At 40.9% G+C, this 26,433-nt stretch overlaps 1 protein-coding gene across 5 annotated transcripts; it reads left to right on the top strand.

The window, feature by feature from the left end:
* The first annotated feature begins 74 nt into the window (after nt 1–74).
* KDF1 (keratinocyte differentiation factor 1) lies at nt 75–23,627 on the top strand. 5 transcript variants are annotated; one of them, XM_073616165.1, is made up of 5 exons: nt 75–383; nt 4,602–5,555; nt 5,692–5,766; nt 13,084–13,091; nt 21,709–23,627. In XM_073616165.1, exons 1-5 carry the CDS (start codon nt 275–277, stop codon nt 21,913–21,915), a joined length of 1,353 nt encoding a protein of 450 aa, XP_073472266.1. In that variant the 5' UTR covers nt 75–274; the 3' UTR covers nt 21,916–23,627. The 5 variants fall into 5 exon arrangements, with proteins under 5 accessions (XP_073472266.1, XP_073472262.1, XP_073472263.1 ...); XM_073616161.1 differs by lacking the exon at nt 13,084–13,091 and having other exon boundaries at nt 78–254; XM_073616162.1 differs by lacking the exon at nt 13,084–13,091 and having other exon boundaries at nt 78–367.
* Nucleotides 23,628–26,433: the final 2,806 nt, after the last annotated feature.

Below are 26,433 nucleotides of genomic sequence, written 5' to 3'. Positions count from 1 at the left end.
TGTTACGTTTGTTCTTAGGTCGTCTATTCAGACGCCATTGTTTGTCGCAGAGGAGGCCCGGTTGGTTAAAGCGTAGACGATGACGTAGGCGCGCAGGTGGGGGCGTGGTCGCAGCTCACACACCTGGTGGGACAGGTAGGGGCGGTGGTGGCCGGAAACGGAAATTGGGGCTCGCGAGAAACCCGGAAAATACCGGAACCGACCCCCCCCCCCCTTTTGGAGACTATCGGGCTGCTTTGTGAATTCTCCTCAATGTGAGTTTGGAGACGGCGCGATGTGGAAGTCTGGAGAGAAAGCGGGTGGGAGCAGGAGCTCGCCGGAGGGGGGGAGGCGGACGGGAGCGCTTGGCCAGAACACCAGGGGAATGGTGAGGAGCCATCAAGGTGGGTGTACCGGGGGAGGGGAGGGCTGTGTGACCGGGGACAGTCCGGGAAGGTGGCTGGGGATGGAGCTACAACCCTATTAGTATGTATCGGGAGCTATGGATAGATAACAAGGGCTGTGTCTATTCAATACAGCCCAATAGGTGTGGGCAAGTGTACCTATAGCCAGACAATAGCTTTGTCATTTATTTTGTGTAGGGATGAGCCCCCTTTTTTTTAGTCTTTCTTGGCTGGATCCCATTGCTAGGAATGCCGACTGGTGAAAATGGAATTTATTATCCTCTTTTGTGGATGGCTTATCCCAATCCCTCCCCACTTCCTTTTACATAGTTCACCTTTACCATAACATAACTCCCAATCGTCCCTGATTTTAGGGGACTCTGTCCCCCTCGTTTGTCCCTCATTTCGGTCTGATTTATATAAAATGCACTTTTTAGCTTTCAAAAAGTGTTTCCCGGTGCTAAACCTTTCATCCAAATTCTAAATTGCTGCATTTGTACATTTCAAAAGCCAATATAAAGGAATAGAAGTGGTTAACAAAAAGCACTTGTGGGTTTAACAAAAAAAAAAAAAATTATATATATAATATTATTATACAGTATTTATATAGTGCCAACAGCGCTTACGCCTCATGTACACTGCTGCTGGTAAACAGACGTTAAGAGGCAGTTGGCTGCTTTTTTCAGCTGCCCCTGAACTCATCCAATGTTATCTTATACATGTACACAGGTTCGTTTAACCACTTCAGCCCTGGACCATTTGGCTGGCCAAAGACCAGAGCACTTTTTGCGATTCAGCACTGTGTCATTGCTTTAACTGACAATTGCCCAGTCGTGCGACGTGGCTCCCAAACAAAATTGACGTTCTTTTTTCCCCACAAATAGAGCTTTATTTTAGTGGTGTTTGATCACCTCTTTTATTTTTTGCACTATAAACAAAAAAATAGCAACGATTTTGGAAAAAAGCATTCATTTTTTACTTTTTGCTATAATATCCCCAAACAATATATAAAAAAAAAAAAAATTTCCTCAGTTTAGGCCAATACATATTCTTCTACATATTTTTGGTAAAAAAAAAAAAAAATCGCAATAAGCATTTATTGATTGGTTTGCGCAAAAGTTATAGCGTCTACAAAATAGGGCATAGTTTTATGGCATTTTTATTAAAAAATATATATATATATATATATATATATATATATATATATATATTTTTTTTTACTAGTAATGGCGGCAATCAGCAATTTTTATCGTGACTGCAACATTATGGCGGACAGATCTGACACTTTTGGTGCTATTTTGGGATCAAATTGACTATTTTGGGACCATTCGCATTTATACAGCAATCAGTGCGATTAAAAATGCATTGATTACTGTGTAAATGTGACTGGCAGTGAAGGGGTTAACCACTGGGGGGTGTTGTAGGGGTTAAGTTTTTCCTAGGAAGTCATTCTAACTGGGGGGGGGGGGGCCGATTACAGGGAGCTGTGATCAGTGTCACTAGGCATAACAGGAAAATGCTTGTTTACACCAGCATTTCCCCATTCTTCCTCTCCGTGAGGCGATCGCGGGTATCCCCGCGGACATCGAGTCCGCGGGACCTGCGATCACACTCGCGGAGATCACGGCGCACGTGCCCGCAAGCCGCTTCTTAAAGGGCAATGTACAGGTATGTTAATATGCCTGTACGTACCCTTTTGCCAACGTTTATCGGCGTGAGCCAGTCGGCAAGCGGTTAATGTCATTTTTAGGCAGTTGCGTTTATAAGCTTTTCTTTGAAGGCAAAAAAATGAGTTCAGAGGCCAAACGCGGTAACTCGTGTTTAGCCGTGTTCCGTTTACAGGCTTTTTTTTATTTTTGGCTATTTTAAAAAAAAAAAAAACATTTTTTCAAGCGCTTCTAAACGTAAACGCGGCAAAACAGATGTTTTAAATGTGGGTTTTTATCTGTCAAGTTAAATCATTCAGGAGAGGTTGTAAAAACGTCCCGTGTACACTAAGCCTTAACAAAATGAAGGCAGACGTTAGAGCTACATTAGAACTTGGTACAAGCGGAATCAGAGAGCCCTGCTCATTAAGCTTACAATCTAATGTCTCGTACACGCAATCAGATAATCGGATGATAAAAATCACTTTCGGATTGGTCGCAAGATAGTCTGATCGTTAGTACACAGCTTTCGACAGCCGATCGTGACAGTAATCCTAGGGGACAAAAACGAAAACTTTGCTCGAACGATAGCCCAGCGAACGACAATTGTTTAATCAGTACGGTATGCGTCCGCTAAAAAAATCGATAAACACCACGCATGATCGGAAACCCGGAAAGAGATGGGAGAACAATACGAACAGAAATAACCAAAAAGTGTGTCAGACACGGGGGTCACATGTATTTGATATTTCCGATGCATAGCTACGCAAACAGGAAGGTTTTCCAGAATCGTATGAAAAAAAAAATCGTACATTTCGCAGAACGCTAAATGCACTGTTTGATTCGATATTGGTATTATGCAACAAAATGCGAATGATAAGTCATACGATTATCTGATCATGTGTATGAGGCATAAGAGGGAGGGTCAATTGATACAAAAGGTAATAGCTGTGGGGGATGAGCTGATGGAGAAAGTAAAGCAGTGTATTAATTAGAAGCAGGATAGGCACCTTTAACCACTTCAGCCTCGGAAGGATTTACCCCCTTAATGACCAGGCCATTTTTTACAATCTATTTTGCGTTACTTTAATTGACAATTGCGCAGTCGTGCGACATTGTACCCAAAAAAAAATTGATGTCCATTTTTTCCCCACAAATAGAGATTTCTTTTGGTGGTATTTGATCACCTCTGCGGTTTTTATTTTTTGCGCTATAAACAAAAGCAAATTTTGAAAAACAATATTTTTTACTTTCTGCTATAGTATCCGGGAAAAAAAAAAAAGTAAAAACACAATTTCTTTATCAATTTAGGCCAATATGTATTCTGCTGCTAAATATTTTTGGTAAAAAAAAATCGTATTAATGAGGAAGTAAACCCTGATGGGGTTTACTTCCTCCTTTGTTTCCTGCAAACCCTGCAAAGTAAAAGCATAATGAGCGCTGAAGCCACCAGTCACGGCACAGGCTCAGGAAGAAATGGCACAGAGGTCTGTTTCTTCTCAGCGCATGCGCCGATGACATCGGCGCACTACAAGGTAAATATCTCCTAAGCGGCGCACGTTTAGGAGAGCTTTCCACTACCTAGGCGAGGATGGCATCTGCTGTGGCCATCCCGCAGGCTCCTGAGTTGCATTCTCAGGGTTGTGGAAATTTTTTTAACTACTTGTCCAAGGGACTGAATCAGTGTCCAAATCTACTTGTTCGTCATGACAATCTACTTGTCCTGGAAAATATGTTGTTGAAAATATGAAGGGTTGATGTTTTTAGAAATGTCTGGGGCTTTTAAAAATGAAAGGGGCTTTATGGTGAGTTAACTTTTAATGTTTTTAACATTGCGCTGCTCATCTCCTATTCACCTGCCTGTTTCCAGAATCACGCCTGGGGACTAGCAGGGATAGGGGGACACCTTGCAGTGTTGCGAGAGTGTCGGGCTCTCTTAACACTCAGCAGAAGCACATCTGCTGAGCGAGTAAATGAGCACCAGCCCCAATAGGAATCAGGGATTTTTTTTTTCTTAACATTTTGTTTGTTACAATGAAGATCCTTGGGTTAAAGAGGATGTAAAACCCTGATGGGTTTTACAACCTCTTTTTTTCCCCCTGCAAAGTAAAAGCATAATGGGCTAGTATGCATCACATACTAGCCCATTATGTTGCATTTGCCTGCAAAGGAAGCCAGCGATGTCCCCCCTGTGTGGAAGTGTCCATCTTCACCCCTCTTCCTTCCGGGGGCGCGGACTCCGACTCCCTGATTGGCTGAAGTCGTGTGATGTCACTCCCGCACGGGAACCGACGTCACAGCACGGGCCCTATAGAAACAGCACAACTGTGCCCTTTCTTTAGTGCCCATGCGCCGATGATGTCGGCTCAAGCATATATGGTAAATATCTCCTAAACTGTACAGGTTTAGGAGATATTTCCAGTACCTACAGGTAAGCCTTAATATAGGCTTACCTGTAGGTAAAAGTCATTGTACAGGGTTTACAAGCACTTTAACTGTATGACAGATGAATTATGAAAAACTGCTTCCAATTTTATGTTTTCTGGCATTTTTTTTTTTTTTTTTTTTTCAGGACTTACTTGTGAAGAAATGCCTCAACCCCAGCTCCACCCAATGGCTATTCCTCGTGCCCGGGGTTCCCCCCCAGCCCATCTTCCTGCTCAGCGACATAGCTCCCCACCACAGATCTCAAGTGTTCCAAGTCCCCGACGCAGGAGCCCACCAGAAGACATTACTTTCATTTCAGGGTCTGCTGAAACGCCACCAGAAGAGCAACCATGTTGCCCACCGCTCTCCCGTGCCTGGTCTGCATACAAATCTGTGCTCTGTTACGTGGTGTCTTGCAGTTGTTGCCCACAGAAGGACCCTGAGGTGTATCTTCCCTGTTCGGTGGAGGGTACAGACTGCCCGCCTGCGAATGGGCACCCTGCAAATAGCCCTCGTATTACCCGTTTGGGTGAAAGAAAAACAAACCTGGGTAACAGTTTTAGTTACCCAGATCTTAAACTGATGGGGGTACCTGTGTATAACAGGCAGCCTGGTGTCACAGATATAGAAACTATAAAGGAGCCCCCTACCCCAGTGCCACCACCAACGCTTCATAGTTCTTCTGGGGATTATTACTCATTGCGGGAGTCTGATCCAGAGCTGTCCCGGCTGAGCGGCTCCCTCTCCAGTGCAGAGATCGATGTGCTCATCTGGCATAAACTGACTGAGTTGTTTAGTCTCCATCAGATTGATGAACTGGCAAGGTGTACATCCGATACAGTCTTCCTGGAGAAAAGCAGTAAAATCACAGAGTTAATTAGCAGTCTAACACAGGACTACCAACTGCAAGAACAAGATGCTGAGTGCAGGCTCGTGAGAGGGATCATCCGCATCAGTACTCGCAAGGTCCGACAACGTGGAACCTCCAACCGCGGTGGGGAAAAGGGTGGAGGACAACAGCAGAACAGCCGGAACGGAGGCAAAGCACCTGACAGTGGCAATGAAAGCATGCAAGAATCTGGACTTACTAGCCAGGATGGTGGGCATCTTTAAAGGGAAATTGGTGGGGTACTTGTATGCAGAATTTATAGAATAAGACTCATTTTTGTTTCCTTTTTTCCCCCTCTACCTTTTTCTTTGCTATCTCTTCTGGTCTGCTGTATTTTCTCTTTCAGATCTGGATGTGAAGATTTCACAAGAAACGTCATCAGATCTCGTGGCTCGAAATTTGAGGAGATATAGCGCCCCAGGTAATCTCCATGTTTTATATTTTATTGTCATGAAGAAGAGTTTGAACCTATGTCAAATTGTAACTGCTGCCTGTGCCCGTGGAGGTTGGCAGTCACAGATTCATCTTGTCTCTCGGTACAGGTTTCATTTTGGTGTAGTGTGGATAGATTAGGACCCCTATCAGATTTGTGTTTCAATTGGAGAGTTTTTCCCTCAATTTCCTGTTGCAGCCACAGTGGTTTCTGGAAACTGGGAGTGAGGCAATATCTCCCCACCAGAGATATAGAAAAAGCATTACAAATCTAACCCTTGCCTACTCCCAAAATGTAGGGGAAAAAAAAAAGCTTTTTTGGAACTTGATGATAAGCTCAACACTGGATACAGATGTTATCTTATTTGCTTTTTATTTACATCTATTGGTGTTTTATTGCTATCGTAATAAATGTTACGTGCTGACATATTCTGTTACCACATTCTTTTGTCAAAAAGTTGCTCCTGAATTTGCTTTGTGTTTAGGGCCCATTTACATTTCTCATTGAGGTGCGCTATTTAAAGGCTGTCTGTTTATTATGAGTAGGCTGTCTTTAACATGTGGCACAACAAATCCTTTAATTCAGATGACCCAGTGATGGCGCACACAGCATGTGGTTTTGGTACCACTGCATTGTTACTGTAATACAAAAATGTGAATATACCTTTAATGTACACCTGAGGGCAATATGGGGCTGCCATTACTAGACTAAAATGTTGCTATAAATAGTAAACTGCATATAATCATCTGACAGCCAGGAAACTAGCATTTCCAGAATGCAGCACACATATTTCTCTCATGGCAGTTCTTCTTTTGCATGTATAGTTTGTTGCTCTTTTTTGCAGTTTATCTTCTTTCTGCTGGGGTAATCCCAAACACTCTTCAGGTTTTTATTATATTTATTTTAAATGCTAGGAGAATGACACACAAAAAAATCTGGTTGCTAAGGGTCAAAATAGGTGATCAGAGGGTGCTTCCCTATGAAACTTTAATAAATGAGGCTAAATCTGATTTATACCGTTCAATTCCAAACGCCAGAAGAAAGCTTGACATTCTACCTCTGGCTCTGACTGGAACACAGTGGAGGGAATTTGATTTGTGCTGCTCTGTTTGGTTCACAGGGGTCTATGTAGAAGGTCCACATTGGCGCTATGCCATTTTTGTTTTCAAAGAAATGTAATTTCCAACAGTTTTTGCCTATTTTCCTAGCTGCTTTAGGCTATTCTTTTATATGGTTTTTAAATGTATTGACTAACATGAAAATACCCTAGTGGGATTTGTTAGAAACCCATTTTCCTGTTCTAGGCTGTAATTTAAACCAGTTATTCAGGTTGTCTTTTGTGTAAGGTGTGAAGCTGGAATAGGGTTTTTTTTTTTTTTTCTCTACCTTTCAACATTTTGCTGCACATTAACATTACAATTTTCCTGGGGCAAGAAAAAAACTGGTCAGGCCCTGACATTAGGGGCACTCATATTTGGGAGTTGAGGAGAGGATCGGATTAAACGCAGGTGATATACATATACACATCTAAATTTTTCTCACCCTTCTTCTTTAAAAGACTTGGCTGATGAATATTGAGACTGCATCTCAACTCTCCCTCCTTCACAGGTCCAGCTCCGAATTTCCTTGGTTCTTACATTTAATTACTATTTCCAGACCCTTATCTTGGGTGGGGGGCGGCATTTTGGGAATCTTCTTCTGAATCTTGTAACTCTGAAGATACCAGTCATGACCAAAATTATTGGCACCCCTGCATTTCTGTCAGGTAATGCACCACTTCACCCAAATTATTGTAATTACAAATGTTTAGGCATTCTCATGTTTGTTTCTTTTGTTTGTATTGGTATGACACAAAAAAGTGGAGAAACAAAAAGCCAAATCTGACACATTCCATGCAAAACTACAAAAAATGGACTGGACAAAATTATTGGCACCTTCTCAAAATTGTACCAAAAAAACATGAGAATGCCTAAACCTTGTAATTGCAACAATTTTCTGGGTGAAGTGGTGCATTATCTGACAGAAGTGCAGGGATGCCAATATTTTTGGCCGTGACTAGTATCTTCAGAGTTACAAGATTCAGAAGAAGATTCCCAAAATGCTGCCCCCCACCCAAGATAAAATTCTTACCTATAGATAAACTGCAGAATAACCCTTCAAAAAGAAAATAACGTGCAATGTAATTAATTTTGCTGCTCCCGCTACCCAGAAATCTAGTTAAGACTAGAGCTGCAACTAACGATTATTTTCATAATCGATTAGTTGGCCGATTATTGTTTGAATCGGTTAATAACCTTAAAAAAAAAAAAGTGTGTATAATTTAGTTAATATGTAAAGTTTAAAAAAAGGTAATTTATTCCTAAATTTCTCTATACGCAGGGGTAAATATAAATAACCAGCTATATGGTTAGGGAGTAAAATCTTTAATCCACTCTGAGAATAACAGACAGAAGAGATATACTGTATATACTATTAGTTTGAATCTGGTCAGTATAATCAGACTCCGATCAATTTTTTTTATTTAAAGAAAAAAGAAGGTAAAGACTGTTTTGCAGATTTTCAAACAGAACTGTAATACTATACTGGCCATACAAAAACAATGTCTTCCTTCAAAAAAAAAAAAAAAAGTAATTTTAAGAACTTTGTTCGCTTTTTCTCAACGTTGGTGTGGTCAAATCAACGTTTTCAACCACAGTGATGGCAAATTTAGAAATAATAGAAAACTTCTTGGTCAAAGGAATTTTCAGACAGTGTATGTGGTTTTCGTTCAGAAATTACATTCATTTTAAAACAGAATGTTAAAAACAAGTAAAAATTTCAAACATTCTTTCATTTAGCGAATGTACAAAGATTTTTCGCATGAATATTCTCGTCTGAAAATTGATCCATGTTGCCAGCATAAGGCTCGGTACACACCTATTCCGTTTGCTTTTGATCAGTTTATGAAGTGCTTTTTGCTGTGCATGTTGATTTTTGCGCACATGATTTTGCTGCGATTTGCGTTTTTTGCTTTTTTTTTTTTTTTTTGTTTGTTTTTTTTTTTGTGCCTTTTTTGTTGGCTATTTTGTTGGGCAGATTAAAAAACAAATTGACTCAAACGCATTACATGCTTTTCTGCAGCTTCTCCATTGAAGTATATTGAATCAAAAAAGCACCGTTTTGCGATGAAAAAGGTCCTTGACCCTTTCCAAATACGCAGCAGCTGAAAAAAGCATAGATATGAACGTTAAATGAACTGTAGTGTGTTTTTGCAAAAAGCACCAAAAAACACATGGGTGGGAACCAGGCCTAAGGGCTCTTTCACACGGGGCGGATCAGTGATGATCCGCCCCGTGAACACCCACTTGCTCAGCGGGGATCACTCCGCCGATCCCCGCTGAGCAGAAAGATGACAGGTCCATCGCTGCACACTGTGCAGCGACGGACCTGTCAGAGCGCCGCTCTCCCCTATGGGGGATCGGGTGATGACGGACCGTAGTGTCCGTCGTCGTCCGATCCGATAACGGATGGAAAAGTAGGATTTTCCTCCGTTACACTTATCGGAGCGGGTCGGATGTCAGCGGACATGTCACCGCTGACATCCGACGCTCCATAGGGATACATGTATGTCCGTTTTTCATCCGAAAACGGAAGGATGAAAAACGGACATACGGATCCCTCGTGTGAAAGAGGCCTAAGACATTTAGTAACATAATAGAGTTTATAAAAAAAAGGCCTTTCATAGTACAAAAAGAGCAAATAATCGCTACTGTAAGAGGTTCATTGTTTTACTGTGCAGCAGTGAAAGTAATATTTACAGTAGCGATTATTTGCTCTTTTTGTACTATAAAGGGCTAATTTTAGTTTTTTTAATCCATTATGTTACTGGCTGATTAATCGATTATGAAAATGGTAATCGATTCATTTCATAATCGATTAGTTGTTTCGGCCCTAGTTAAGACTGAGTTATCAACCCAAGTCACACTGTAAAATCCTTATCCCAAACAAAGTTTCATTAGACTGAAGAAAATTATGTTGCATCAGGTGGGTGAGTTTACCACGGGACAGTATGTGACCCTCGGCTCAGAAACATCAGTCAGACCAGTATTGATTATATAAAGAAAGTTAGACTGCATAATGAGGGTATTTGGTGTAAAAATCAGCAAGTACTATATGCTACATAATTTACGCTGAAAAATTGCTGTTAGAGAAAAGTACTTTGACATAAACCTGCTTTAAAGTTTAAGTGTTCATCTGACAGCCAGGAAACTAGCATTTCCAAAATGCAGCCCACATTCCCCCCATGGCAGTTTTCCTTTGGCAAGTATAGATTGTTGATCTAATTTGTAGTCTATTTTCATTCTGCTGGGAGATATTCTCCAAATTTTAATAATGGAGGCTAAACCACTGTGTTTTTTTGTTTTTGTTTTTTATATCATAGGTTAAACATTTTAATGAAAGCTTAAAATTTGCTGTTGGATCAAAGTATTTTTAAAAAAACAAACCTAAACTTTAGGCTGGCCATACATTATACAGTTTTCTTGTACAATTTTCATTTAGAATACAGTGCATTTTTTGTTTTGTTGCCTCACAACCTGGAATGAACATGGATTGTTTGAGGATTTGCATCATTTAATTTACAAACATGCCCACAACTTTTAAAGGTGTTTTTGTTTTTTGTTTTTTATTGTGAAGCAAACAACAAATGGGGCAAAAGAACAGAAAAAGTCAATGTGCATAACTATTCACCCCCCTAAAGTCAATACTTTGTAGAGCCACCTTTTGCGGCTATCATAGATCCAAGTCGCTTTGGATAAGTCTCTATGAGCTTGCCACATCTTACCACTGGGATTTTTGCCCATTCCTCCTTGCAAAACTGCTCCAGCTCCTTCAAGTTGGATGGTTTGTGCTTGTGAACAGCAATATTGTGAACAGCAAGTCTGACCACAGATTTTCTATTGGATTGAGGTCTGGGCTTTGACTAGGCCATTCCAACACATTTACATGTTTCCCCTTAAACCACTCAAGTGTTGCTTTAGCCGTGTGTTTGGGGTCATTGTCCTGCTGGAAGGTGAACCTCCGTCCTAGCCTCAAATCACACAGAGTGGTACAGGTTTTGCTCAAGAATATCCCTGTATTTAGCACCATCCATCTTTCCCTCAGCTCTGACCAGTTTCCCAGTCCCGACTGCTGAAAAACATCCCCACAGCATGATGCTGCCACCACCATGTTTCACTGATGGTGTTCTTTGGATGATGTGTTGTGTTTGCGCCAGACATAGCGTTTTCTTTGATGGCCAAAAAGTTCAATTTTAGTCTCATCAGACTGGAGCACCTTCCTCTCCATACATTTTGAGAGTCTCCTACATGCCTTGCAAACTCAAAATGTGCCATTTTGTTTTTTGCTGAAAGTAATGGCTTTCTTCTGGCCACTCTGCCATAAAGCCCAACTCTATGGAGCGTACGGCTTATTTTCCTCCTATGTACAGATACTCCAGTCTCTGCTGTGGAACGCTGCAACTCCTCTAGGGTTACCTTAGGTCTCTGTGCTGCCTCTCTGATTAATGCCCTCCTTGCCCGGTCTGTGAGTTTTGGTGTGCGTCTGTCTCTTGGCAGGTTAGCTGTTGTGCCATGTTCTTTCCATTTGGTTATGATAGATTTGATGGCGCTCCTAGGGATCATCAAAGATTTGGATTTTTTTTTTTTTTTTTTTTATAACCCAACCCAACAACATTGTCCCTTACTTGTTTGGAGAGTTCCTTGGTCTTCATGGCAGTGTTTGGTTAGTGGTGCCTCTTGCTTAGGTGTTGCAGCCTCTGGGGCCTTTCAAAAAGGTGTGTATATGTAATGACAGATCATGTGACTTTTAGATTGCACACAGGTGGACATCATTTCACTAATTATGTGACTTCTGAAGGTAATTGGTTGCAGCAGAGCTTTGTATGGGCTTCATAACAAAGGGGGTGAATACATACGCACATGCCGTTTATCTAATTTTACTTCACCAACTTAGACCATTGTGTTCTGATCCATCACATATAATTCAGATTACAGCCTTTAGTTGAATGTTTTTTTAATATAACAAAATGGGTAAAAAGCCAAGGGGGTGAATACTTTTGCAAGGCACTCTTCTACCTTTTTTTTTTTTTTTCTTCCCCCATTCAAACCTAAACCCTTTAAATTTGTATGCAATCAGGCAGGCCCTTGCACTACATATATGAATGTAAATCTAAAGGAAATTGAATAGGAAATTTGCATAATGTATGGTCAAATTTAGTGACCCCTAAAACCTCAGAGATAACAGCAGGCCCAACAAAATTGCTGTGTGTACTTTTCTGTTATTAGAGCCTCCAATCCAGAATCACTTTAAATGCTTTTGTCTCTGAGGTTAGAGCTCTCACCTCCACATCACTGTTAACCCTCCTTAGAGAAGGAGGGTGCCAGAGCTCAGAACTGCACTTTGCTTGCTTGCCAGTGGGTCCCCAGAGCTCTGGAAGAGGAGTGAAACTATATGCAGGTATATTGTGACTTTATAACAGGTACACCTTAATGAACAGCTAAGATAATCTGCATTGCTATCTCTGGCTTCTCTAATGCAGTCTCTGTTGTTGCCATTCCGACATAGACTTTTTGGGAAAAGAAAGCGAGTTGTCCAAAATGCAGAAATTTGTAAGATGCTAACACGATACGCACCTAGAAAACTGCCATCAGGATTGCCCAGATTCAATTTCTTCTTCCTTTTTTAAGCTGGGAATCAACGGGCCTATTTGCATCCCAGCTGCTCCCAATAGCAGGAAGTCGGAAGTTGCAACAGTCCTGTGGGCTATTGTGAGCTTATGTAAACTACTAGCACTTTATGGTGCCTTCATTTGTGACATTTTTTCCTATTCAGTTTTTTTTTTTTGTAATAGGTTGTAAATACACTTGACCCCAGAGTGTTTGAGATTTTCAAGTTACTAGATGTGACTGCTGTTTTCTGCATAAATCATGTTAGTGATGTCCTAACTGAACGCTACAAAGTTCACTAAAATTTGTAGCTCATTTACCCGCATTTATTATAAAATACAATTTGAAGTTTGTTTTTTCTGTTGTATGTCATTACCTTTTGGCACTACTACCAATGAGGGAAAAATAGCTGGATGTGCTTATTCTGTTAGGGTAGAAATGTATACGGTACTTTTTTTGGTTTTACAATTTCACTGTTTTGGTCTTGAGAAACTTACTTGCATGTAATGCATTTAGATATTTTTTTTTTTCTAGGAATTTTATAATATGTTCATGCTGTATTGATGTACAATTACGTGCTTTCCTTTTTTTCCCCCACAAGAAACACTTGTGAGTTCTCTGTGATGCCCGCTATAATGTAACAGGTGACATATTGTTACATATGCACAAATGGAGCACATGGTGATTGTAAATAAGTGCTGCACTTGAGTTTACTTCTCTGATGGTGTTTCCTGTAGGACATTCCTGTTAGTCACCTGGTGATGTGGGGTTAAGTTGGTCACACAATGCTTTTTGTCTGAACACTAATGGTTTTGGTTTTCTTGTTAATTGCAGATTAGTGGGCCTCAATTATAAAGACAAATAGAGAGAAATTATCTTCTCCTTAAAGTAGAACTATAGGCAAAACTTTTGGGTTTTGTAACTTTGGATAGATTAATGACCCATACACACAATCCGAAAATCATACGAAAAATACCACTCTCAAAGCGATCGTACGATAATCTGTTCGTTGGTACAGAGCTTTCGAAAGCCGATCGAGTCAGTGTATATGCTCGGACAAGCACGAAAGATTTTCTTGTAAGATATTAGATCGTACGATTTTCGTTTAATAGGTACAGTTGTAGTTTCCAAAATACATTCCATCCCTTCCGAAATGAAAATTGTCACGTTGGTAAACTCCTCATTTTCGATATGAGACTAGCAACCAAAACAGACGATTTGTCGTATGATTTTTGGATCGTGTATACGGACCAAAAGGGAGTGTTATAGCCTCTGACAGGTTTTTTTTTTCCCGCCATCTGTGTCCCATTGTGGAGCTTTTCCTTCACTTTCTGTTACATAGCTAAACAGGAAGTGGGAGGAAATCCCTGCAAATTAAGGGAATCCCTTGGGGACCCCCAGGTCACCAAAACTAGTGTCCCCATGGGAAGATCTCCCCTCTATTGCTTTTCTAGAGACAATCAAAACTAATGGTAAACAGGACAAATGGAGAGGGTGAATCTCCGTAACGGTGGCACAGGCAGCAGTAAAAACCTGGCAAGCATTCTCATCCCTCTGCACTCTATCCAAAACTAAAAAAAAAAAGTTTTGCCGCTTAGTTATATTTTAATTAGTTGGTAGTTTTTACTAGAAAGGGGAAACAGCAGATATGTGCTTACTATAAGAAAATCCTGTTTTTTTTTTTCCTCTAGTATTTATTAACTAGGATCACTGTTTCTTAAGATTTCAGATTTGTGTATCATTTACTCTAAAGGATTAGTTTTCAGTTTTTGGTAGATGTAGTGTAGAGAGTTAAACCATGTTACATCTTCTTATGTCAATTAGGGACTCTGTTAAGGTGAGCTCATCTTTGCTTGCCCTACTGGCATGAGATTGATCTCGCAAAGGTGAGTAGAAGCAGTCTTGAATTGTTGGGAGTATTCAAATTTTTTTATGATTTTATTTAGGGGCCTGCTTGGAAGGGTGGTTATATTCAGGAAACATATATTTGGCCTATATTTACAAATTGCTTGGAGTAAATATAGGCCAGCAATATCTCTGAGCTTTATAGACCTTCACCTCCTAACACTTGTATGTTTTTAAAGAGGGACAATCTTAATGACTTAGTTCTACTTTTATATCTGTTCTGTCTTGTGAATGCGCAGAAATGTTGAATAATAGATATTTCAATCATGGAATGAGCATTTTGTCAAACGAGCACCCCAACTGTGATAATTGCTTAGAAACCAGTATGACTGTTTTGTTTACCTCTTAGACCCCTTTCACACCGAGGGCGTTTTGCAGGCACTATAGTGTTAAAAATTGCACCTGCAATCCGCCCTCAAGCAGCTGCAGCATTGTCTCCAGCGTGAAAGCCCGAGGGCCTTCACACCGGAGCACTGCGCTGGCAGGACATCAGGAAAAGTCCTGCCAGCAGCTTCTTTGGAGCGGTGAAGGAGCGTTGTGTTTTCCGCTCCTCCACCGCTGCTCCCCATTGAAATCAATGGGGCAGCGCTGGGATACCGCCGGCAAAACGCTGCTATTGCAGCGCATTGCGGGCAGTTTTAACCCTTTCTTGGCCGCTAGCGGAGGGTAAAAGTGCCCCGCTAGCGGCCGAAATGCGCCGCTAATCCGACGGTAAAACGCTGCTAAAAATAGCGGCGTTTTACCGCCGACGCTATGGGCGGCTCGGTGTGAAAGGGCTCTTAGCACTGGCACCTGCCTGCCCTAAGTGGGTTATGATGCCGGTAGGTGGGGCACGGCTTAAGATCACGTGACCGCCGTGATTGGCTGTCACGTGGTCCAAAATCTCCCAAACGGGAGTTTTAGGTTAGGGGGATGGTATACACAGCAATTCATGCAAATGTGCGGCCTGTCTGTGCTAAGGACCAGGTGCTGAGAGGCCGCATATTTGCGTAGGCCAGTGCCAAGAGGTTAAGCTTTATGAAGTCCAGAGATAATGTTATTTTCAACTTGACCAGAGACTGTGCCTTTTTATGTTGGGTAGATGTGTTGGATGGCAGGCAAACCAGCTAATTGCCATTACATGTACATGGCAGCCTTGCCTTTTTTCAGTCAAAAAAAAAAGTCTAAAGAATAGCATGAGGTTTATGGCAATAAGCAAGAGTTTTTTTTGCCCTCATTTAATAAAGTGGTTCTAAAGGCAGACTTCTTTTTTTACCTTTTTATACATTGTATGAATTACGGTAAAAAACCTGGGTGAAACTCCCCTCAGCCCTTCCTTATACTTGCCTGAGCCCCATCTCGATCCAGCAATGTGCATGAGCGCACCGGCTCTCCTGGGTCTCTCTCTGTCCTCATTGGCTCACACAACAGCAGAAGCCATTTGCTCCTGTTGCTGTCAATCCACAGCCGGTGAAAGATTGGTGGCAGGGCTGAGCTGTGTGTGAATGGACATACAGCGTGTGGCTCGGGAGAGAGCCAGCTCGAGGACCCTCATAGCAAGAGGCTTGCTATTGGGGGCACGCTGGGGGGCATAAAAGAAACAAATGCTCCTGTGCTTGAGAAATTGCTGTGCGACTGATTTGAAAACAGATGTCTCCACTGGTCTAGCCACCGCATTGGTCGGAGATTACCCAATTAGAACTCAAAAAAGAAAAAAAAAAAAACATCAGAGAGAGCACCAGCTTAACGCATTAACTTTGTGACAATTTATTTTAAAACGTAAATAACATACTCGCAAGGGATAAAATCAAGCAAAATGTAAAATCCCACCAAATGCTTCATCCAGCATGGTACCGTTGGCACGTGACAATTGCGCTTGTGGGGGGGCAGGCCAGGACTGCCGATGGGGGACCAAAAAAGAGGATCAGCGCTGTCCTGTGCAAACCCATCTCACAGAGCAGGTTCATTTTATTTATTTATTTTCTATTTTTTTTAGAATCCCTTTAATTTTTACAGTAGGATGAAACTCATTAGAGGAGAGGAATGTCAACAATCAAGGACGTTTTTTGTTACAGTAAATAGTGGTGGTGCAGCCTGACCTTTTTTACATATAAGAGATCCTTATTGGGTCAGGTCACCCGCCACTGGTTTGGAGTGGTGCTGTTGACTTTGTTTACTGTAGGCTTTTTTAGTAATGGAGGGTTTTTTTTTTTTTTTTTTATGTGAAGCTGTTAAGAAAACTTTTCTATTCATTGTGTGCTTCATTTTGACTTTACTTGCATGTAGCAACTGAGAATGAAGTAAATTCTCTCATGATGCTGAAATAAAATGTTAATCCCTAATCTTCTTGCCTAGAACCTATCTGCACAGAACCTATATCGGAGATACCTTGAATCAGTGCATTTAAAGTGATTGTGAAGTCTCATTTGTATTTATTGAAAAGAAAAAAAAAAAAAGGTTCACCTTACCTGCTCTGTTGCAGTGGATTTGCACAGAGCAGCCTGGATCCTCCTCTTCTCGGGTCCCTCTTCTGTGTTCCTGGCCCCTCCCTCATGTTGAGTGCCCCCACAGCAATCAACTTGCTATGGGGGCAGCCGAGTCACAGCTCCTTGTGTCCATTCAGACATGGAGCTGCGGCCTGGCCCCGTCCCTTCTCTCTCCTGTTTGGCTGGCTGGCTGACTGACTTTTACAGCAGCGGGAGCCAATGGTACCGCTGCTGTGTCTTAGCCAAGCAGGAGGGAGTCTCGGATGGTCGAAACAATCATGGACAGAGATAGGCCTCAGGTAAGTATTAGGGTGGCTGCTGCACATAGGGGTTTTATCTTAATGCATAGAATGCATTAAGATAAACCTTCTGCCTTTTACAACTCCTTTTAAAGCATTGACAAAAGTTCAAATGGCATAGAAGAAAAATACAGACCCAACACATTGTGCTAGGGATCTTACTTTTAACCACCAAGCCACACATTACATACAGTGGGGATCGAAAGTTTGGGCACCCCAGGTAAAAATGTGTATTAATGTGCATAACGAAGCCAAGGAAAGATGGAAAAATCTCCAAATGGCATCAAATTACAGATTAGACATTCTTATAATATGTAAAAAAAAAGTTAGATTTTATTTCCATCATTTACACTTTCAAAATTACAGAAAACAAAAAAATGGGGTCTGCAAAAGTTTGGGCACCCTGCAGAGTTAATATCTTGTACTGCCCCCTTTGGCAAGTATCACAGCTTGTAAACGCTTTTTGTAGCCAGCCAAGGGTCTTTCAGTTCTTGTTTGAGGTATCTTTGCCCATTCTTCCTTACAAAAGTCTTCCAGTTCTTTGAGATTTCTGGGCTGTCTGTCACGCATTGCTCTTTTAAGGTCTATCCATAGATTTTCAATAATGTTGAGGTCAGGAGATTGTGAAGGCCATGGCAAAACCTTCAGTTTACGCCTCTTGATGTAATCCCCCGTGGATTTTGAGGTGTGTTTAGGATCATTATCCATTTGTAGAAGCCATCCTCTCTTTAACTTCAGCTTTTTCACAGATGGCATCAAGTTACCATCCAAAATTTGCTGAAATTTTATTGAATCCATTTTTCCTTCTACTCGTGAAATGTTCCCTGTACCACTGGCTGCAATACAACCCCAAAGCATGATTGATCCACCCCCATGCTTAACAGTTGGACAGAGGTTCTTTTCATTAAATTATGTGCCATTTCTTCTTCAAACGTACCTTTGCTCATTTCGGCCAAAAAGTTCTATTTTAACCTCATCGGTCCACAGAACTTGTTTCCAAAATGCCTCAGGCTTGTCTATATGTTCATTTGCAAAGTTTAAACGCTGATTTTTGTGGTGAGGACGTAGAAGACATTTTCTTCTGACAACTGTTCCATGAAGACCATAATTGTACAAGTATCTCTTTATAGTGGAATAGTGTACCACAACTCCAATGTCTGCCAGATTTTTCTGGAGGGATCGTGCAGTTAAACGTGGGTTTTGAATTGCTTTTCTCACAATCCTGTGAGCTGTTCTGTCTGATATTTTTCTTGGTCTTCCAGATCTTGCTTTAACTTCTACTGTTCCTGATGACTGCCATTTCTTGATTCCGAACAGAGGATATTGACATCTGAGAACGCTTTGCTATCTTCTTATAGTCTTCTCCAGCTTTGTGAGCGTCAACTATTTTCAGTTTCAGTTTTCTAGACAACTGCTTAGAAGAACCCATGGTGCTGATTGTTGGGGCAAGGTCAGATGAGTCTGGCCATTTAAAACCTTTGAGATTGACATCACCTGGTCTTCCCAGACGATTGAGAACAATCCATGACACTGGCAGGTCTCAGCTTTGCAAAGGGGGCAGTGCATGCTATAAATTCTGCAGGGTGCCCAAACTTTTGCAGACGCCATTTTTTTGTTTTCTGTAATTTTTAAAGTGTAAATGATGGAAATAAAATCTAACTTTTTTTGACATATTATAAGAATGTCTAATCTGTAATTTGATGCTATTTGGAGATTTTTCCATCTTTCCTTGGCTTCGTTATGCACATTAATACACATTTTTACCTGGGGTGCCCAAACTTTCGATCCCCACTGTATGTGTGCTTTCTTAAAGTGCTCCTGATATAATTCGGAAATATCTGCTCATTTTATTTCACAGATGGCAGAATATAGCCACTGGTGCCAATTTAACCATACTGAACCATTACAGCATGTTGGCATGATAAACTTACAGTATTCAGAGATGCACACCCATTCCCATTCCCCCCCCCCCCCCCCCCCAGCAGAGTTGGAAGATCTGTTAATTATGCAAGTATTAATAGGTTGATTCTTTTCCATGAAGGTGTCTCCCCCACCCCAAATCTATAAAGTACATCCTTCCCTCTAGAAAACTTATATATATATATATATATATATATATATATATATATATATATATATATATATATATATATATATATATATATATATATATATATATATATATATATATATATATATATATATATTTGGTGGTTGATTTCTTAATCTCCTGTGCTGTGACACCACATTAAAAGCTGACAGAAGTTCCAACAATTTTTTGCGCTAAAAAGCACACCACCATTATTCAGTCCAGTCTCCAAAGCTATTTGGAAAGCCAGGAAAAGTGGTGCAATATCTGGGAAACAGTGAAGTATGAAATTATAATGAGTAAACCTGTACCATGGAATCATGAAGGCAGGCCTTTCTGACCTCTCCTGAAAATACGAATCCCTTGCTTTCATACAGATCCAATGGCTTCCTTTTGTCATTGACTTGGAGCACATATACAGATCAGGGGTTCTGACTTTTCTAATCTGCATACTCTAGGTCAGTGTCTCAAAGTACAAAAAACAGAGATGGTTTGGCAATTGGCACTTTTTAAAATGTTTTTAATTCACTCTAGCATGTAAATAGCAATAGTGTTATAGCATTTCCCTGGAACGTGTAAAAAATACCTTGTCTTGACTCTGTAGGCATTTGTTTTTCTTTACATATCCTGATATGCATATCTAAAGAATGTGTAAGACAAACTGGGCTGTAAACTTCATAGGTCCTTCAAAGTTAAACTACGTTTTTTAGATGATCATTTGTCATTCTTTGTTTCCACTTTAGAGTATGAACTATTTTTTGACTAAGAATAATTTAGTCACTTAGGGGTTTATTCCTGCTTGGTTTTTGTTCTGTTTTCCTGGAATTGTGGTTGAATATTAATTATTAGGGTTGAGTGCTCCTGAGATGTATAGCAATTTAAACATGTAGCCATGGTTATTTATAAATTTGTGAAAAGGTAATTTATTTCTAATATCAGTAGAATGTAATTGGAGTAAATTCCTATGTGCTAAATAGGCTGTGCTAAGTGTTTGCTAAGCTGCAACTCTTATCTGGTTTAGAAATGTATTAAAAAAAAAAAAATAGCTGTAGCTCATTTATAAAGTAAACCTTGCACTAAAATAGCAAGGTTAGCTTATTTAGTGATAGAGGGCCAAACCATTGCCAAAACGCTGCACTAAACTAAAAAACATGGGAAAAAGTCAAAATGCTTACCTTTTTCCCCTTCTACCAGCAGCAGCTATGTGATGGTGACATCACCATCCTTCCAATGAGATATTTGCACATGCTGAGTAACTCAAATCTCACAATCCTGCACTATGCTGGCACAACATTTCGCTAGAATTTGGCTACTTGGTATTCTCTCCGGATCTTATTGAAAGGACACTGATCTGTAATACATGTAAAGTTACAGAATAATGTATGGTTGGCCTTAGCAAAAATGACAAAGTCAGAAATGTATGGAAGATGCGAAGTTGAGTAGTGGTATTGAACACACTGCACCTTGCCTTCCAAATCAAAGCTATTGTGGTTCAAAAGTTTTCCACCTAATGAGTTTGTTCTTTTTTGTTTCTCAGGTTATTTAACATTAGGTTTGTTTACAGCTCAAGCTGTCTCTGAGCCTCACATAGTGAGGGACAGTGGCAGCTGAAGCCAGTAAGCTGCAGCTGTCAAAGTGCATTATAGTGTGTAAAATATATTTAAAACATGTTTACAAAATGATTAAAATTTAATTAAAAAATCTACATTTAAAATTTCTGCCCATAATTTACAGTGTGTAATAACAAAACCTTACTGGCTGTTTAATTATATATTTTTTGGACATTTAGGATTGAATGACCAGTTGACCACTGTAGAGTGAGTTAAAGCTGAATTCCAGGAAAACTGCTAAATCCACAGTTGAAATTCTACCTGCCAGAGAATTTTGTATTTCTGTTCAAGTCCTGAGATTTACACAGCAATACTGCACAGCTCTGCCTGGCAGTGGAGGAAGCCTTCGCTTACAGGGTCTTTCCATACACCCATAATGTAACCGGTCAGTGAAAGGAGAAGCAGTAGACTGATGAGCTCAGCTCTTTGTCACTCTGTACTATCATCCTATTGGCATGTTGCTTGCACTTGAACACCTGTTTGGCTTGTTCTCCTGCTTCTCCCTTCCCAAGTCAAAGCTCTGCTGTACAGAAATTGCAAGAGCGTTACAAGTCACACTCGGGTAATTGCACTGCCTGTAAAAAAAAAATTATTTTAATGATTACAGGGCTGCATGAATTTGTCTTTTTTTTACTATATATTCAGCTGATGATCAGCTTTAATACACAAACCCTCCAATATTGGAAACATTTGTTTCATTGCAGTTTTATGTTAAAACTGCCTTGAAACTTGGATTACTTTGCATAACACTAACCTTATTTATGTGGCATGTGCCGCCACCATATTGTCAATATCTCAGCCTTTTTCTGGTAATTTCTTATGTGGATCATACTAACATCCTTATATATATTTTTGCAGGCTCTCCCTTCCAGAAAGATGACTCCCTACCAGATACTGAGACAGACTCTTCTGGTACCCCTCTACTCAAAGTTTATTGTTGATTTCTTGGAAAGAATCCTGCTGCAGCATCTTTTGTCCATTGGGTGGAGAGGAATGTCATGGTTTTCTTCTGGATTAACCACTGGAGTATTTACCACTGAACATTCTAACTATTTTACACATTGAATACTGTTGGATTCTTCAGGGGAAGAACTTTTAAGCCTTGCACCATTTGCAATATTGACGTTGGGGATTATGCATAAACAATGTATCCTTTTCAGACTCCAGGGTTGGAACTTGTACTATATGTCATTTTAAATGGTGATCGTTTTTAAAATGTAATTTGTTCACTTGGACGTTTTTGTAGGTCTCTCTTCAGTGCTTTATGTTGCTTTCTTTTCCTACCATGTTACATGAAATGTGTTGGCTGTTTTAAATATTGTGACTGATCTACACCTGTATATAAAAGATATAAATATGTAATTAGGTGACCCAGCCTCTAAAATATATGATGTGATGGCAAAAAGTAAGTTTGAGCCCGGGCTGTGCTTGTTTGTAGTCCATGTCACTGTATAGTCCAAGTATCTTATATGAAAGCCAAAAGGACATGCAACAGATAATCTGCATGCGGTAGCAAGGATTTTTGTACATACGGGGGGATTTTAATAGTTCATCAGGCTACACATTAGACCACTGGGATGGAGAGAGATTTTCTCTATCTCCGTATGCCCTACTACTAAAAGGAAAGATGCTAAGAAGTTACAGGCCTGGATCGCATACCCTCCTGTAATCAGCCATGCTCAGGAGACCCTAGCTAGGAAAAGGTATAAGAACTGTAAACCTTTAAACAGGTAATAGGCCTGACAACTACAGTAAGGCTGCTTTCACACGGGGGGCGTTGGCGGTAAAGCAGCGCTAATTTTAGTGGTGTTTTTTCGGCTGCTAGCAGGGAGCTTTTAACCCCCCGCTAGCGGCCGAGGAAAGGGTTTAAAAGCGCAGCTGCCGAAGCACTTTGCAGGCGCTTCGGCAGCGGTGCCCATTGATTTCAATGGCAGGAATGATTTAAGGGCTCCCGTACCGCCCCAGTGTGAAAGCACTCGGGCTTTCACACTGGGGCTGCAGAAGAGGCAGTTTTCTTTTGGTGCAAAAAACGCCTGTAAAACGCCTCAGTGTGAAAGTAGCCTAAGGAAGAACTTGTGCTTCCCCATGGAGTACTGCAAAAAACAAAGTTATTACCTGTTAACTTGATTTCTGGAATCTTCCAGGGCGGCTTAATGAGAAGGGGCTCCTCCCACCTAGCACAGGAAACTCAATCGATGTTCGTATAAAAAAAAAACAGGTATGAGCCTAGGGTTCCTCAGTAATAAAATAACCAAAGGCCTACTGTACTTTATACCAAACAGTAAAAATCATTAGGGTGGGAAGCAGCACCGTCCTGAAAAATCACGTTGACAGGTAATAACTTAGTTTTTCCCCAGTCATCTTTCAGGATGGCTTAGTGAGAGGGGCATTATAGAAAAAATACCTGCTAGGGAGGGACCACGACCTGAAGTACTTTTCTCCTGAAAGACTGGTTGTTGGAAGATAGGAGAACCAGATAGTAATGTTTTGCAAAGGTCTGGAAACTTGACCAGGTGGCTACTTTGAAGATTTGGATCGGGGTAGCCCTTGCCTCTTGGCCCAGGAAGTAGCCAGCGCTCTAGTGGAGTGGGCGCTAAAGTTTTGAGGGGCCTGCAAACCAGCGACTGCGTAGGCCTCCAATATCGGCAATTTCATCCATCTAACGATAGTAGCTTTAGAAGCGGCGGATCCTTTTTTTTGGCAGCAGAAATAGATTGGGGGCCTTTCTCCATTCCTTTGTGCATTCAATGTAGCATAATAAACATCTTCTTACATCAGTCTTGTGGAAGTTCTCCTCTTGTGGGTTCAAAGAAAAAGGTACTACAAAGTATTACCAGAGGGGCGGACTTTATAGACTAAGAAACAATGTAGAGGGAAAGTGATATAAATAATGAAGTTTATTGGAATTTACATAACATGGAATAATCAAAAGGGATAAAAAATGTAGCACATATGCATCTGTATTTATGTGCAGTGAGCCCTTGTATGTCTACACGTTTCGCCGTTGGGTTTCTTCAGGACACTGCCAAGGTTCAAAGACAAAACAGATAAGAGAGCATATTTCTCTATCTTTGTTGGATTACACCATCAAATATACCCAAGATGAGATGAACAGTGAGTTTTGCAAATACAAATAAATCACAGTTTGTTTGGCTAAGTCTGTAAACAGGGGCAGAAGAGGGCTTGTATTCCAGGTCTGGAAGAAGCCAACAGGTCACAGTGGCGTCCACAGTAAATAAGATCTTAATTAAGCTTCAGCAGTAATGGTGGCTAAGTAAAGCCTGCCAGCCAATCGCTGTATTTTTACAGTTCATGTAGAAAGCATGCCCCTGGGTGACAGAAAATTCCTGCACACCTTTTTAACAAGCTTTCTTCCGGTGGTTCGAAAGGCTGTTTTATGAAGAACTGTAAATAAATCTCATGGAGGAAATCTTAGGATGAGGGGCTTTTTTTCTAGAAACTGCTTTGATGAATCTCTTTATTAATGCATGCTCAGCTAACCTGAAGTCCAAGAAATTGGATAAAGCCACCACCTGCACTCTTAAGGTGTTGGGAGCCAACCCCAAGTCTGTACAATCCTTCTGCAGAAAAATTCAGCACAGCCGGAAACGATAGGCCCGGAGATTCTGTTATCTTTTCGCCAAATGCAGAATCGCTTCCAAATTCATGAGTTACTACAGAGTTTCTGAAATGTAGAAAACCATGACCTTTTCAGCCACACTTGAGCTATCAGAATTATTTTTGCCTCCTGAGGACTTGATCTTCTGAATGGCCTTTGGGATGAGCCTTAAGGGAGGGAAGGGTGTAAAGGAGCCCCCCTGACTAGGGGTAGGCAAACACATCCAAACCTAGACAGTTCGGGTCCATGTGCATTGAGAAGCACTTATTCACTTTCATGTTCCTTGAGAAGGCAAAAAGGTCTATTAACCACTTCAGCCCCAGAAGGTTTTAGCCCCTTAATGCCCAGGTCATTTTTTTTACGATACGGCACTGCTTTGCTTTAAATGACAATTGCATGTTCATGTGACGTTGTACCCAAACTGCTGTCCCTTTTCCCCACAGTTAGAGCTTTCTTTTGGTGGTATTTGATTACCTCTGCGGTTTTTATTTTTTGCGCTATCAAAAAAAAACAAAAACAAACTACAATTTTGAAAACTATTTTTTGCTATAAAGCCTATCCCATTTAAAAGAAAGTAAAAATCTCAATATGTGTATATTGATTGGTTTGCGCAGAAGTTATTGCATCTACAAGCCTATGGGATAGATTTATGGCATTTTTTTTGTTATTATTATTAGTAATGGCGGAGATCCTTTTTTTTTTTTTTTTTTTTTTTTTTTGGGGGGGGGGGGGGGGGATTGCGGCTGACAAATTGGACAAGTGTCAAGTGACACTTTTTGGGTACCAGTGACACTAATAAAGTTATCAGTGCTAAAAAAAAATGTACTGTTACTGTATAAATGACACTGGCAGGGAAGGGGTTAACATCAGGGGCGATCAAACGGTTAAGTGTGCTCCTAGGGAATGCTTTCTAACTGTGTGGGGGATGGACTGACTGGAGGGAGAGAGACCTCTGTGTTCCTGATTAGCCGGAGACCCCACTTTTGAGTGATTATAAAGAATCCTTCTTGATTCAGACTCCACCCTGTGTGGCAGGTTTGCTCTCTGCTCAAAAAGTCTGCCAGCAAAATTTTGAGGTGATTGGCTAAGGACTGAACGTTCTTCTGCCCAACAAAATATTAGATTCGCCAGTTCAATGAGAGTAGTTGACTGAGAGTGTCTCCCTGCTTGTTTATATAGGAGACAGCAGCTTTGTTGTCTGAAAGTATCAGCCTGCCTTTTTATGCCTGGAGATAAGGAAAGGAGAGCTTCCCAGATTGCACCCAACTCTCTCATGTTGGAAGAGCAGCAGGCCTTTCTCCCCCCTCCCACCTTCCTTGGGTTGCCATTCTTTTTCTTACTGGATTCACTTGCATCCAGGACCTTCCTAATGATAGCTTCTCTTCCTGTAGCCACCAATGCAAGGACTCTTCTACCTGACCCGGGAGTTACACTCGCTTAAGAGAAATCTGATGACTGTCCCAGACTGACAGTGTGACATTCTGGAGCAATCTCATGTGAAACTGAGCCCAGGTTGTTCAACAGCTCCTGTGGTCTCAACCCACCTACTATGCTTTAACTCCATTTGAGAGGCTTTGGAGATCCCGGCCCCATTCCCCTGGCCTCATTTCATTCTTTACTCCAACAATATTCCTCCAGAAGGCCACGGTTGTGGCCTTATCCTCTCCAATGGGAAAGTGAATTGGAGTCAACTTGACCTGGAGAGGACTGGCAGATTAATACCCTACCACTTTCTAAAAGTTTTAAGAATGTACTTATACTGAAGAATGCTTATAAAATATTGTACAGATGGATTTGCCGGCGGCAAATTTAAAGGGACGTACCTGTACGCCCATTTGCCTGTCCGTGCCATTGTCTCGACGTATATGTACATGTGGCGGTTGGCAAGTGGTTAAAAAAGATCCGCACAAGGTGCTTCTCTGAAACAACTGCCGAACTGCTTCACCCAGAGCGACAACTGGCTC

The sequence above is a fragment of the Aquarana catesbeiana genome, linkage group LG02, assembly GCF_042186555.1.
Source record: "Aquarana catesbeiana isolate 2022-GZ linkage group LG02, ASM4218655v1, whole genome shotgun sequence".
NCBI lineage: Eukaryota > Metazoa > Chordata > Amphibia > Anura > Ranidae > Aquarana > Aquarana catesbeiana.
Note: the sequence above shows the minus strand (reverse complement) of the source record. Positions and strands in the feature narration are given on the sequence as shown.

Coding starts and splice junctions, on each gene's coding strand:
- KDF1 (XM_073616165.1), top strand. CDS start 275: ATGTGGAAGTCTGGAGAGAAAGCGGGTGGGAGCAGGAGCTCGCCGGAG. Junction 384..4,601: donor AATGGTGAGGAGCCATCAAG/GTGGGTGTACCG, acceptor TTTTTTTTTCAG/GACTTACTTGTGAAGAAATG. Junction 5,556..5,691: donor TGGACTTACTAGCCAGGATG/GTGGGCATCTTT, acceptor TTTCTCTTTCAG/ATCTGGATGTGAAGATTTCA.